The sequence below is a fragment of the Rhinoderma darwinii genome, chromosome 6 (assembly GCF_050947455.1).
Source record: "Rhinoderma darwinii isolate aRhiDar2 chromosome 6, aRhiDar2.hap1, whole genome shotgun sequence".
Taxonomy (NCBI): domain Eukaryota; kingdom Metazoa; phylum Chordata; class Amphibia; order Anura; family Rhinodermatidae; genus Rhinoderma; species Rhinoderma darwinii.
This window is the reverse complement of record NC_134692.1, coordinates 56,570,391-56,585,610: the sequence shown is the minus strand read 5'-3', so window position 1 is coordinate 56,585,610 and position 15,220 is coordinate 56,570,391. Positions and strand designations below refer to the sequence as shown.

The 15,220-nt window shown below is 40.8% G+C and overlaps 1 protein-coding gene across 3 annotated transcripts in view; it reads right to left on the bottom strand.

Moving 5' to 3' along the window:
• NBEAL1 (neurobeachin like 1) overlaps positions 1-15,220 on the bottom strand; it is a 147,779-nt gene that overhangs the window by 60,681 nt on the left and 71,878 nt on the right. For all 3 annotated transcript variants that reach the window (XM_075829793.1, XM_075829791.1, XM_075829792.1), the window contains 8 exons: positions 13,920-14,003; positions 13,193-13,291; positions 8,481-9,061; positions 8,073-8,205; positions 7,704-7,829; positions 6,593-6,893; positions 6,402-6,487; positions 1,452-1,541 (listed from right to left, as the gene is read on the bottom strand). In XM_075829793.1, the coding sequence (XP_075685908.1) occupies positions 1,452-1,541; positions 6,402-6,487; positions 6,593-6,893; positions 7,704-7,829; positions 8,073-8,205; positions 8,481-9,061; positions 13,193-13,291; positions 13,920-14,003 (1,500 nt within the window). The remainder of the gene's footprint in view (positions 1-1,451; positions 1,542-6,401; positions 6,488-6,592; positions 6,894-7,703; positions 7,830-8,072; positions 8,206-8,480; positions 9,062-13,192; positions 13,292-13,919; positions 14,004-15,220) is intronic.

Below are 15,220 nucleotides of genomic sequence, written 5' to 3'. Positions count from 1 at the left end.
CTGTTCTGTATTAATATTAAAATAGGATCCCATAATTTGCTCATTATTGAACCTGTGATGATCAGAACTATAGCAATTATAGTATTTACTTTGGCAAAAGTTTATCTTTTAAGCTTATGTTTTAGAAAATTGCATTTACAGCAATTACATAAAATATACCGATATAGAAAAGTAGATTTTGAAATTTAAAGGGAACCTGTCACCAGCATTTCACCTATTCAACCAGCAATACCTGGTGGAAGCGGGGGGAAAATCATTTTTATGTAACCTATAATTATCTCCTAAGTAGGCTCTGTATTTTGAGTATTCTGTTTTTAAGCGTTCCTGTGCCGTATGGTAATGAGCATGAAAGTATCTTCATTTGAAAAGAGTCACATCTTCATTCCTCAAGCCTTTTAGAGTTAACCCCGCTTCCTTACTTTTGATTGACAGCACCTCGCCTCCCCCTAGCACATACGAAATCCCGTGCTTGCGCATCAATGTCTTGTTCTGGTGCATACCCGCATTGGGACACCATAGCGGCAGTAATTAGATTTGAGGCCTGGATGAAGCAGAAAAGCGTGTCGGACCATACATGACAGGCGCATGCGCGCTATTTCAGACAACATTTTGGCATTCAGGGCGAGCATAAGAAGTGGAACGAACGAGACTGATAGATTTTTACCATAAAAGGCGCAAAATGTTTGCAGATCGTTATTTACAGTCAGAGGAGGAGTTTAGGAGAGGAGATAACAGCAATGAACATTTGATAGCAGCGGCCAGCGAGGGGTGAGTAGAGTTCGATAGGTGAAATGCTGGTGACCGGTTCACTTTAAAACACAACACATTGTGATATCCTGATATAGTTTGAATTTTCTACAAATCTATATGTAAAACATGTATCTGAATGGAGTTACGAAGTAGTCATGTATTATGAAAACACAAAACAAACCGTTCAAAGACAAATTCAACCCTGCTACATCTTTTACCTGAATCCCTCCCGTAATGAGCTCAGGTAACTCAGACAATTGTAGAGAGCATCACCTATCCTCTAACAAACGTAGCACACAGTCCCTTAACGGCTCATGCACGTGGCTGTATGACAGACTCGTACCATACTAGAATACTATACAGTACATTTGACGTGGCTCCATCCCCAACACATATGGTGCTTCATGGTGGCATTGTTAGGTTACTCATGAAGTGCCTAAGGACTCCACATACCTCCATAAAGGCTTCATGCACATAGCATGGGCCCTCATTCTGTTGGTAGCCTAAGTTAGAAAAGTTTAAGAGAATTATATTTCTCTGTAGCCACTCTCCTCAATTTTGCTAATATATAAACAAACAACAAAAGTAGTAGTAAGCCGCTCAGTCTCAATATTCTGGATTTGAATCGCGAAGTAGTGAAGCAACAAACTGCTGTTCTAGAGTGTAGTTATAACCTCCCTTCACACTTTTCTATTAAATACCTTAATGTCCCAGTTAACAACTTTGTTCCCAGTTAGTCGTCCATGAAATAGGTTGGGTGATAAATCGAGGCAGATGTGATTCCCACAAGCCTAAATAAACATACAACATATCAACAGAAATAATAGCAGAAATAATAACATTTAACTACATAGATTATTTAGAAATCTATACTGCAAAAGAAAATACTCCGAAACCTAAATAATCTAAAAACGATTAGACTATTTACATAAACACGTGCATGTTCCCACGTTTAAGATAAAATTGTGCAGCAAGAAAAAACATTCAAAAAGTACCAGTTTATCATTGAAAAATAGATGCTTGTCAGCATATAGGCAGATATCTGCATACAAACACATGCACCTGATTTAAAGGGGTTATCCAGAGAACAAAAATGCTCTCTTGAACACTTATTCAATACATAATAAATCACTTTGTAATATACTTTATATTTAGTTTCTCAAACATACAGTCTGTCAGCACTGCGGTCACGTGATCTGTTCTTTCTGTAGTTTTCCCGTTAGTGATGACACGCCGACACTGCTATACGTCACATTGAAGTTCTTCCTCATTTACTTGGTGTCGGCGCATCATTCACCATGTGACCGAAAAGGGCTGTAGCTGATTAAAAAATCCAGCCCCCTGCATCATTACCTCATTCCGCCTGTGCAGGGTCTATGTGATGCCGGGAATCCCTCATGTTCATTCTGCGCTATGGCCGGGGATTCCGGTACCAATGAAGCCACTAATGTCACTGGATAGTGCATCAGTGGCTTCTCCAGCAGCGAAATGCATGAAGAGAGTCATCCGCCACGAGGGCGGTGGGCATCGGCACTAACAAGGATTCAATGGATGCTAACAAGAAGTTTTACCTCTGACATCTTCTATTTCTTCTGTGGAGGTAAAGGGGTGAAAGAAATTTGGCACATTCAGGATAGAAAGGGCAGAGGAATAAAGGAGGGAGGAAGGGCAGAAGGATTTATTGGGTGCGGGGATAACTTTGATAAGAGTAATGAAAAGCATCATGGGACATGTAAGATAAGAACTAAAGAATAACTATGTCCCGCCCAGAACCAGGACGTAATACAGTGTGTAAGCTGAGATAACGATCTAATGGTAGGAACTGTTGGAGTTATTTTTTTGGATGAAAATAATATAAAAGCAGTGTAAAAAAAATGTTATGGGTGGTTTGTGCATTTTTTTTTTATCGCCGTCGGATAACCCCTTTAACATAATTTGGTCTCCTTTCATCTGTCATGACATCATGGTAAAAGGTTTTCAATTTGCATTGACTGCAAAGTGTTTATATAAATCAAATGCCTTAAGAGAAAATTGGATTTTTGTTTCTCACTGTATGAAATGTTAAATACTTTTGTGTCAAAAAAGACAAAAGTATAATAGGTATGATACCTTTATTGGATAACCATAAAAGTTCTATAAACACAGGCTCCTTCTTCAGGTGTGTTAACAAATGAATGACTTAGAGAAAAAAGCACAACATTTAGATAAGTCATTCATTTGTTAACCCGCCTGAAGAAGGAGCCTGTGTGCTCTGAAAGCTTGCATATAGAACTTTTATGGTTAGCCAATAAAGGTATCATACCTATTATACTTTTGTCTTTTTTGACACAAAAGTATTTAACATTTCATATTGTCTCTGGCTAGCACGGTACTACACTATTTTTTACTGTACTTCGTGTTTCTCACTGTAAAATCCTTTTCTTGTCACGTTTGTTTGAATGACACAGAGATGACTGCGGACAGAACAGGAGTGGACTGCCTAAAAAAAGGTGGATGCCTTAGAAGGGACTGTTAGTGGTACTGAGGGGATTTGGTGGTAAAAAAAAAAGGGAATTCTATTTGGTCTCCCGTAGATCCTGTGAAGACGACTTCTCACACTCATGCGTCCCAAACATGGTGTAGATTTATTCGAAGACTTCCAGATCAAGGGCCCACTCGCCCAGATCAAAGCATTCTTGGGTGAGATCGTTTTCTTTCCAGTTCTCCACTCCGGGGATATAAACTGCCGACAGAACTGGCACGTGTGCCTCTGCCCACCTCAGTGTGTTGATAGTCTTTGACGTGGCTGCTGGGCCTGCCAAGATTGTTGAGGTATGTGATTGCGTTTGTATTGTCAGTTTGAACCCGCAAGAGGTGTCCACTGTCGCAGGTACAGGAGAATGGCCCAAAGTTCTGGATGTTGAGAGATGACATGTAAGATGACCATACAACTTGAACTGTTCATAACTGAAGGACCACTCTCCAGTCCATAGTCAGGAACTTCCACTTGAAATTAAAGAAGGAGTGTCCCAGTGTCAGGTTGGGGGAGAGCAGCCACCACCAGGTTGATTGAAAAAGTGATGGGGAGAAAAATTTAGTGATCCAGAGAAGATGTGGACTTGTCCCAAGGAGCAAGTAAAGCCCGTCAAATGGGACGGCTGTGAAATTGGGTGCATGGAATAGCTTCCATGGAGGAGACCATCAGGCCTAGAACCCTCATTCAATTACGAATGGAGATCGAATAGTGAATCTTCGTCTGGAGGGAGTGGAGCTTTTTCGCTGTATCGAAACGCATGCCGAGGAACATAGAGATTATTTCGAGCTGTTGATTATGTAGCCAAAGCAGGACAATGTGTCCAGAGTGATCCAAAGAATCTCCAGATTGGCCGACAGGGATGGAGCCTTTATCATGATGTTGTTCAGGTAGGGTATGGCCACGACCGCCCCAAGAGTGGAGAAGGGCCATCACCTCTGAGTGAAAATTCGTGAACAGGGAGGGCCATAAACTGGTAGTGGTCCTCCAGGATGGCGAAGCAAACTGTTGGTGGGGCTCGCAAATAGGGATGTGTAGGTACACATCCTTGATGTCTATCTAGGATAGGAATTCCCCTTGCTCCATCGATGCGATGACTGACCTCAAGGATTCCAACCCAGAAGCACTGGAGTTTGAAATACCTGTTGAGGCATTTCTGATCCAACACTGGGTGAACTGTTCCTTAGTTTTTGGGGTCCATAAAAACATTTAAATAAAAACCCCAAAAGCGTTCCTGGTGAGGAACTGGTACAATCACTCCCTGGGAGAACAAGAGTGGACTGCCAGAAAAAAGACCGTCAGTGGTACTGACGGGATTCTATTTGGTCTCCTGTAAATCCTGTGGAGACTAATTCTCACACTCATGCGTCCCGAAACAGAAGCAGTTGCCCACTCACCCGGCTAACTTGGTTGGGTACTACCTTTCATGCAGTACTGGATATAACTGAGGTGGCGCTGGCATTAGGACAAGGGTGCAAGAAAGTGCGTGTTCTGAATGACTGCCTTCTCAGGTTCTTGGTTCTGCTTCTAGTCAGCAGGACGAAGGCTCAAGAAGAGGTGAAAGGAGCAGAATTGAATACTTCCCTTTTTTGGATGGACTGAGCAGACCTGTTTTTGGGCAGGTGAGAGCTCTTACCGCCTGTGGCCCTAGAAATAATCTCGCCTGGGCGGTGCACCAGGAGGCTATTTCTGCCATGGGCAAGGTGGTATGTTTTGCCAGACAAGAGACTGGAGGGTCAACTGCATTGGAAGATCATCACTTCTATACAGAGTGTTCCATAACGGGGTACATAACATCCATATGTTTTGGTTTAGTAAATCACCTATCTGGAAAGGCCCATTATTTTAAAAGTGCTTCCTCAAATTTGAGATGAGAAGCAAAGAACTTTGACGCGCCGAAGTTTCCAAAAAAGAAAACCTTGGTGAGAGGCGGAAAAATCTGTTCCTTGAACGTTGAGTGTCTCCTTGACTGACGAAAGGCTATCTACTATGGAGGAAAGCTTTAGTGACTGCTTCTCTTTTAGCTCTGAATCTGAGTCATCGACCTCTACCTCAGATCGATCCTCTTCTTTTGAGTGGAAATCTGAACCCAGCCCTCTTGGTGGAGTAGAGGCAGATGAGGCTGGGGAACCAAAAGCCTGACAGGAGCAGGCAGTTTTTGCTTGTTTGCAGGTCTGCCGCATAGTAGATTTGCAGAGGAAGAATTTTCATCATGTGAGTGCCGGACCTGCGTTTGTAGTGACAGTTTTCCCAGCATATCAATAATTGACTTAGACGCCTCTGAAAGGTCATAGACAGAGAGCTCACCCACTCCAGCTCGGGTCCCTTGTGGCCTGGGCGGTGGTTTTGCGTTCAGCAGACACTGCGCCATAGCGGATAAAGGGGAGAGCGGAAGAGGGTGTTCAAGCATTAAGGTGCCTGATATAGAAATAAAAGGTGGTCGGGAAGCCGCCGAAAGGAGTGCCAGACTATGAACCCAAAAATGGAGGATGTGGGCAGAGGAGATCTGAAAAGCCAGTTTCAAAAGGGGGTCCTATACTGTGAGTAGGGAGGGCGTACTCACCCATACAGTCACCGATATACCTGGATGTTCAGCTGGGTCACTTCTTCAGCGTACTTCCACTTGGAGATAGAGGAAAACACTGGCATTAAAAGTGGTGCGGCCCGAGTTACCCTACACAGGCAGGCTACAGGGGATTAGAGGGCTACTGTGCCACCTTGCCTTCTTGAGACAGAGGTTAGGCCTCACTGTTCTCCCTTCTGTGTTTGGGGTAAGAGGAAAATCTAGTCAGCCCTGTATTCCAGGCTTAAAAGGGGGAAAGAGAAAAAAAATAAAAGACGCACCTGCAGAGGCCTGTCTGCCTCCTACATACACTAAGCTAAAAACTGGTTTAGCTCAGTGCCTGCAGGAGGGATATGCTGTAGCTGGTAGAAGGAGTAAATACTTTTTCACTTAGTGCCCCTCTCCTAGTGGCAGCAGCTATACCCATTGTCATCTCTGTGTCTCCAATGACATGGACAAGAAAGAGAAGTTATTTATACATAAATCAATCTTGGATTAATTTAAGCATAATACCATAGTATGGGAGAAATAACTGATGCATAAACTTTGCAAAGAAAATAAAGTGTTCTGACTAACCTTTGGTGTATAAAAAACAAGTAGTTTGCTGGGTAAGTCTGTTAGTTCAGTGTCCTGTGATTTCCATGGGTTCAAGCTATTAGGACCTGGTAAAATAAAATACACAGATACATCAATGCAGGTGAACAGTGTTAGGAGTGCAAATAGCTGCATTCAATTTAAATGTTACCATCATTACTTCAATCACTTACCAGCCAAGTACAGAGCCTTAACCTGACTCGCTTGTAATGCATCGTGGAAGATGAGAACAGATCCAAGTTGTCCTTCAAGTGATGTTGGAGACCCCCATTCACTGTCTTGAGTTCCAGCTGAAATAATCTTTACAGAATCTGTCTTTCCTTGTGACCCAATTCTGGATGGTGATGACAGAATGCTACCCAGTGATGACCTACTGGTATTACTTGGTGGAGAGACAGGTGGATCTGCTATCTGTGATGGGGGTGGAGTATTGGTCTTTTGGCCAGCAGATCCAATACAACAAGAAGTAAAAGGCTAAAAAAAAAAGTCACATTGTGAGAATGGCTGTGAGGGTCAGTTCACACGTTGCGTAAATACTGCGGTTTTTTCGCAACGGAATTTGTTGCGGAAAATCCGCAGAAAAATAGAGTAGCAACAAAGTGGATGAGATAAAACAGAACAAATGGCATCTACACGCTGCGTAAATACGAAACGGAAAAACCGCTCAGAAATTGACCTGCGGTGCAGAATTTTATTCCGCAGCATGTCAATTGTATTTGCGTAAGCGCTGCTAATTTGTTGCAGTTTTTCCCCATTTCATTCAATTGGGAGGTAACTCGCAACAAATAGCATATGTTGGGTCTTTTGCGGCAGGTTCGCAGTGATCCCGCCGCAAAAAAGGCAAATCAGAAAAAAAACAAAAAAAAAAAAAAACAGAAGTCTGTGTTCCTCCCTGGGATGACGTTTAATCCCATGTGCACGCCGCTGCAGCCAATCACATGGGATGAAACATCTGGATGACGTCAGAGGGCCGGTCTCCTGGGATGCCGCTTTATCCCATGTGCACGCCGCTGCAGTCAATCACAGGCTGCAGCAGTCTCCTGGGATTAAATGCTAGCAGGCCGGCTAAGTGCCGCCTAATACAGCTAAAAAAAACGGCACCACAGTTTTGGTGCGGCAGACAGGGTGGATAGGCTGCGTGCTTTTACGCAGCATATTCGCCCCGTGTGAACTCAGCCCAAATGTCTGAGAAGAACCGTGTGCACTCCATTTCAGTCTAGAACAAAAGATCGATTTGACAAATCCTTTCGAAACAGGAGCCAATATTACTGCTATGATACTTACTTCACTCATAGAGGGAAACTTAAGAGATGAAGAGATTTTCAGCTGTCCATTAACATAAATGTAGACATGGCTTTGTCCAAAAAATCCTAAGCTTTTTGCAGGTATATGGACAATCGCTATACTGTGCTGTTAAAGTAAACCACAAATTAGTTAAATGTTGCTAATAATGAATAAAGAGGCAAATTTCAGCATCAAAACTAAAAGTGATGAAACTTAGAAACAATCTATTCATAAACAGCACACGTCTAATTCTACATCCCAGTAAATGCTGTTGATGCATGTATAGACAGCTATGTGAAGCCCTTTGGTGGAGCCGGAGGTCAGATTTCCAAAATCTAGCAGGATGACAATACATTAAGTGTTCCTTACCCACAATGAATCACAGAAGCAGTGATCTGGCAACTTAACAGTAATGTACTCTTTCTTGGTGCACACCGCCACGACCAGAAAACCAGAGGAAGAGATAAAGGCTTCAAACCCTGTGCCACTGCTGGTAAAAAAGCTAGGACAAAGAAATGAAAACAGGATGTAAAGAACGGCCAAACATTAACTCTTAAATGCAGTAGCAGATATATCATTTCTATGAAAATCAAGGTCACTGTACAAAAACCTTGGCAAAACAAAAGCAAAAAAGTTCTAACAAAATAGGTGAAAATCACCCAAAAGTTAAGGGTTTGGTCTAAACAGAAGGTTTTTGCTATTTTGTCATTAGGCATTTAGCAGCTGAAATAAATTAAACGTTTATATTAACTAATAAAAGAATGAATATGGCATTACCTATATAACTGTTTTCTTTTTGTACCGCTACTAGAAAAGCAAAAGGTGGATTGATCTTGGTCGAGACAAAACCAGGCATAAAATGTGAAAGCAGAGCCTGGCCATTTCTGAAATGTCGGTAAAGTAATACCGGATGAGCTGTGGGACAGGTTAAAGTACTGCAAGGCACTCTCCAAACCCTGTTTACGGGCAATAGTCAGCATAGCTCGAGTCACAGGAACAACATATGGATGGCTCTTTTTGGGTTCATCCATCCGCAACAGGCCAATAAGATGAAACAGTTCTTCCGAGCCCATTGATTGGCTGCCCAATGAGCCCAATAGACTTATCAAGTTTTCTGCACAGACTCGGTGTAGAGAATAATGAGAATTCAGAGTGTCTATGATTCGGATGACCATGCTAGCATTGACACACATTGTGCGGCTTTGCTTGTTTATGCAGCAGATTCGCTTCAGCCAATCAGAGATGAAGATTTGCAGATCATGGGACACTATTTCTGGCAACCACTGTATAAGCAGCAACAAGGGTTGGACATTGCTTATGCCATAAATCCCAACTGCGGCATGCTCTCCCTCTACAGCCTGAAAGTAGTAAAAACACAGTGAGAAGTCATGAAGAAACAAAGCGAATAGGTAGATCATGCCCAGAAAAGACTTTCACACTTATACCAGTCTTAAAGACAGGGAAAAACACATACTGAAGACATATCCTTTTTCTCTGCAGTTTTTTTTTTTTCTTCTCCCAGCAGTTTTTCTAGGCAGTGTATAAGCTATAACTAGGCAGATTTATTGTGCAGATACAGACCCCCAACAGAGAAAAAAAACTAAGGTCTATCAATTTTAAAATCACAATTAACCCCTTTTTAAGTGACAACCCCAGTGTACGGTCCCACGTTGCGGCATCCAGATGCAGCCAAAGGCTACACAATTTTACTAGGTATTACCAGCAAAATCGTGCAGCCATTGGCCACCACATGTGAACGTGGTTTTGGGAGCCACTATGCGGGACCGTACACTCAGAGATATAATAATACACATGTCACTGTTTGCCCAAATTTTCTAGAGACAAATATAACCGAGAAATGGCTACAAATTAGTACTGGAATATTGATTAAGTGCATGCATTGAACAAAACACTACTGATATGCCATACAAAGTATTATTAATGGTCAAGTCACAATTTATAGGTAGCTTGTAATAATTCCTTCCCAAAAGACCAGTTTTGGATTTGAGGCTTACATTTAGCTAAATTATTGTTTCATTTAAAACATTACATTCGGAATTAGACAAGGTTGTCCCTTATCCCCTTTATTTTTTAATTTGGCTCTAGACCCTCTGCTCCGAATATTAGAATCACTACCCTCCTTTACAGCTATCAAAGTGGGCTCATATGAAACCAAGATGTTGGCCTATGCAGATGATCTCTCGTTGTGTATCTCTGACCCAAAGTCAGCGTCACCTGATATGAGAATATTAAAATACTTCGGAGAAGTCTCAGGGTTTTTGATAAACTATGACAAAAAAGAAGCATTACCGATATTTAAGGCTGCCACAAGAGGTTGGGGAGCCTCATTCTCATTGGAATGGAAAATTACCTCCATTACTTACCTGGGTATTAAACTACCCTCTAATCTATTGCATCTGTATAACCTAAATATCACCACAGTCATTACCAATGCAATATCTCTACTTTCCCAATGGAAAAATTTTCACCTATCATACTCTGGGCATTGTCATTTAATAAAAATGATAATTGGTCTACTATCCTAGCATGGAGACAAATTAGGACATTTTATAAACTACCATATAATTAAAGAAAAAACCAGAGGAGATCCAGCGATAAAGATATAAGTAGGAAAAACTAGGTTTCCATTTTATTGGAATGCAAAAACATTACTGAAAAAACACCAGGAGGAAAAGACAAGGTGGTGATATGCGGCAATAGAAAGCCTACGCGTTTCAGGCACTGGCTGTGCCCTTAATCATGGCTCACTCGACTTAGCCATGATTAAGGGCACAGCCAGTGCCTGAAACGCGTAGGCTTTCTATTGCCGCATATCACCACCTTGTCTTTTCCTCCTGGTGTTTTTTCAGTAATGTTTTTGCATTCCAATAAAATGGAAACCTAGTTTTTCCTACTTATATCTTTATCGCTGGATCTCCTCTGGTTTTTTCTTCGATTGCTGCCGTGTGCCGTCGCGGTCGATCCGGGCGATTACAAACACTGGAGTGTTTCGATTGGTGAGCTGGAGGTTTCCTCCTTATTCCTTTTTCCCTCAAACTTTTTTTACTACCATATAATTACTCGTTATTGCTTCCTTTTGTGAGAAATCCATCTTTCTTAGAAGGTAAACCACCTGTTCTATTTAGACAACTTTTCTCCGAGAGATATGCTCTTCTGATGTGTTGGATTCTGGCTATAAAATGTAGTTTTTTTTCTGCAGCCTGTGACAAATTTCCGATCTTGGAAGGAATCCATTTTATATATTTACGGAAGAATAGTTATATTAGCCAGGTATTGGGAAAATTAGATATTGATCACATATTCAAAAAGTCTAGATCTAGTCAAACCCCCAATGACTTCTATCTACAGGGTTAAAAGAACTTGTATAGACTGGTCAAGTGAATTTACGGGAGCCGCTAGATGGGTATTTCAACTCTCTGATTATACCACAAAAGATTTATTGAAAGCTACTCTTCATCTAACTAGGGCCGTCCCAGTAAGTACATACCAAGATATGGCTCTTAAGATATTTCATAGGGCTTGTATCACCCCGTATCTGCAATCCAAGATGTCCCCTCTAGAAATATATTCTTGTGCCAAATGTAAACAAATTAATTCAGACATTTTCCACAATTTTTGGGAATGCCCACAGACTCCATTATTATGGTCCATGGTCAAAGATTGTCTATGTAATATGTTACAAATTTCTTTTGATGTAACTCCTGAACGGGCTATATTTCAAATCTTATCAGATTCAGACAAATCTAATCTTCCACACTATACTCCAACATTGGGCAAATCCTCAAGCAATTACATTTGCATTAGTTGAGTCGAAAGTCGAATACTTATTCCGTGTGCAATGGTTAAACGCAACCCTACAAAAAGACACACAAACAAAGCGATTCTTTTTTAGTTTGGCAATCCTTTATTAACACCAGATCTATGACAGAATTCAAATCTATTCAGAATTGCTTCGAGTATACTGCATGGTATTCCTTGGAATTGTTCCATGGATGAACACCTGTTTCTTTATCATAATGCGCTCTTCTTTTTTTTTTTCTCCCTCTAAGTAATTAAAGGTGGTGACATGAGGGGGGGGGGGGGGGATTGAGAAGAGGATGTCATTAGGGATTTTACTTAAGGAAACAGGTTTTTTTTCCCCCATACTTGCACTTCAAATGTAATACTGGTATTACATGATGTTCGATGCAGTGTTTCTATGATCTATGTTTATAATTAACATTTGTTATAACATTTAACAGAGGACTCTAAGTCTCACCTATGTTGTAATTTACAGTATACCTCTTGAACTTTAATATTGTGAACATAAATATTATATAACTAATAATTATTAAAAAAATCTAATTCCTACATATAAAAACTTTTACTGCTGCCAAATGGTCTGATGCGGATATCCTGATGGTTAAAAGGGGGTTTCCAGTTTATTATTACTATTAACTACTACTACAATTAACTACTACTATTTCCTACTACCACTACTACTGTATAAATAAAAAGTTCTGCAACTTCCTAACTTTCACATCTGCGTCAGGGCTCCGTTCCGACTAACTTTTCCGTCGGAACAGAGCCCTGACTGACACAAACGGAAACCAGAGGTTTCCGTTTCCATCCCCATTGAGTTCAATGGTGACGGATCCGCTGCCAATGGTTTCCATTTCTCTCCATTGTGCAGGGGTTCAGTCGTTTTGATGGAATCAATAGCGTAGTCGATTGGTCTCAGTTTGTGCCAGTCAGGGCTCCGTACCGACGGAAAATTTCAACAGAACATCGGAATGGAGCCCTGATGCAGATGTGAACGCAGCCTAATATAGTTAGTCTTTTGTTTCAATACGTAGATTAGATACAATTGTATCCACTACTCAGTTGAGTGTGTTAACAATTTACAGACCGCAAATAAATATCTTGAAAATGGTGAGGTACTGAATCAACAAGTGTTGGAAAGTTGTAGAACTTTTTATTTATACAATGACTTATTATTTACCCAAAACCAAAAAACCTTTTTAAAAGTGGTTTCACGTCTATTACTTTCTGATTGGTGGGGGGTCTAACTGCTGGGACACGCACAATCTCAGGATTGAAGTGGCCACGGCGCACTGTGGCTCCTTCACTGTTTCTCTTGTACAGCGGCGCTGTGAATGGGGCCCCGCTGCAGTTCTCTGCAGGGATAGTGGCCAGGAGCACAATTGTGAAGGGAAAAAAAATGTTCCCTGCAGATCGGCAGGCGCCACAAGGCGTCAAATTAGATGGAAATATGACACGAGTGCTGGATTTGCCCTAGTTGATAAATGTTACATTCAGAAAGGGGAGAAGAAGTAGAATATCTATGAGTGGAGTCTGAGATGGGGCGAACTAAAAGTTATGTCCTGTACTCTGCTCTTCCTCCAAGTTCACTTGTAACCTTACGGCCTACAGAAATTAGTTACCCAGTGAAAAGAAACTTTAAAAAAATAAAAACACTTTTTACTTACCATGTTAAGTAGTTCTTCAAGTAACATCCGTGATGGTTGGCCTAGAGATTTTAACACCTCAAGCAAATGAGTATAGCCAATTCTTTCCTTAAATACTTCCTAAATATGTATATAAAAAAATCATTAGATTGCTTTATATACAAATATTGTGTTTCAATTCACCAGTTAAAATAGGATGCTAAGTAGTAAAAATTGTTACTGGATAAAAAAAATAATAATTTGGGGAGCATAACCCCTAAAAGAGATGTTATCGGTGGTGGTGACATCCCTGGGATCTCCACGACCACCAGAACAAAAGGGCCAAGTAAGAAATGCGGTCCTTCGATCTGCTGATCGTAGGTGTGCCAGACATCTGCCCCATAAACCACGTATGGCTTGGCCACTGTTCTGGAGATAGGTGCGAGTCCCAGAGCTAGAACCAGCATCTATCAGACATTTATGGCATATCCCGTTGATACTCCATAAATGTATAAGGTGGGAATAAGCTTTTATATAAACTAAAACAGACGAGAACGCCTATTAATCTTAAATTATATAAATCTATGAGATCCATAAGGCGAACAACAACAACAATTCTTTTAGACTTTTCAGAGTCCATTAATGCTGACAATCGCTCATTTTTCATCGTAATGGTGACTGCTTTTACAATTTAAAAAAAAAACCCTTTGAATTGCTCACCGACTGAAAACAGACTTGACCGAGTCTTATGTACAACATGATATTTTACCTTCGCTCCGGGAGATTTATGTTTCACAGCCGTAAGTGCTTTAATTGTAGAGACAATCAAAGAGTCTAACTGCTCTTGAAAAACCTAAAATAGAAAAGACAGAAATAACGGAATGCAATTGTGTTTTGTTGGTTTTGTTTTGGACACATTTGAACCTTCTGGCTGCAGTTCGATAAAATAAGGCATTTATGTCATCAAAGTGTTAGAGATTTATAAGACTTCAATAAGAATACAATCCCACCACCAGCACATCTAAAAGCCTGTAAAGCAAAAGTAAAAAGGTAAGAACAAACACTCATTGATGTAAAGAGGAACAAGCAGCATTGCTACATAAAAGCGATTAGAGTTAGAATTACCTGTACTGGGTAACGAAATGTAATATAGAAGAGTATATACGTAGAAGCCCCTGGCGGAACGAGATGTGCCCGAAATGCAGGCAAACACCGTGTGGCATGCAGTTTTGCTATGAATTGCATGTTTTTTTTTTAAATGATTGTGTCCACATGGTTTTTGTAGATAAACAGCAGTTATTTGTCAAAACCATTATTGAGACTCATTTGTCTCACTGTATATGTCTCAGTTACCCAATAATCTTTTTACAACTGGGAGTTTAGTTGCTTGTAGTTTATAATAATTCTTACTGTAATGGGATAAGCTGTCCCTACACTCACTTTCTGGTGAATGTGTGCTTAGGAATAGCAGCTAAACTGAACAAGCAGTGCTGCACTGTAAAGTAGTACTTGTACTGAAGGGCAGATCAAGCCGTAAATGTGTCTGTGGCAATGACCTAAAGGAATACGTTCACAAATGAATTGACTTCCCTGACTAACAAAGTAATGACTCTGCACAATGACCACAACCTGTGCTGCAGGGACAGTTTTAGTGCATACAGCAAATAAATTCCCACATAGCAGATTTGTTGCATCATTTTATTTGACTGTTCCATTCATTTGAATGTAACGTGCAGAAATCCATGCAATGCTGCAGAAACAATCCTATTAGGATGAATGGAACCAATTTTTAGTTGCAGAAATTTCTGCAACAAATGTGCTGCTTTTGAATTCAGCTTTAGGGGATGAACAGACATAGCGTAAACACTGCGGATTTTCCACAACTGCTTAATTGCGGAAAATCTGCAGCGTTTTACAGTAGCGATAGTGTGCGTGAGAGTTCAACAAATCTCGTCCCCACACTGCGGAAAAATTATGCCGAAAAAACTGCACATAAATTGACTTGTGGTGCGGTTTCTTCAACCACAGCATGTCCATTAATGATGCGTATTAGCAGCTCTTCCGTTGCAG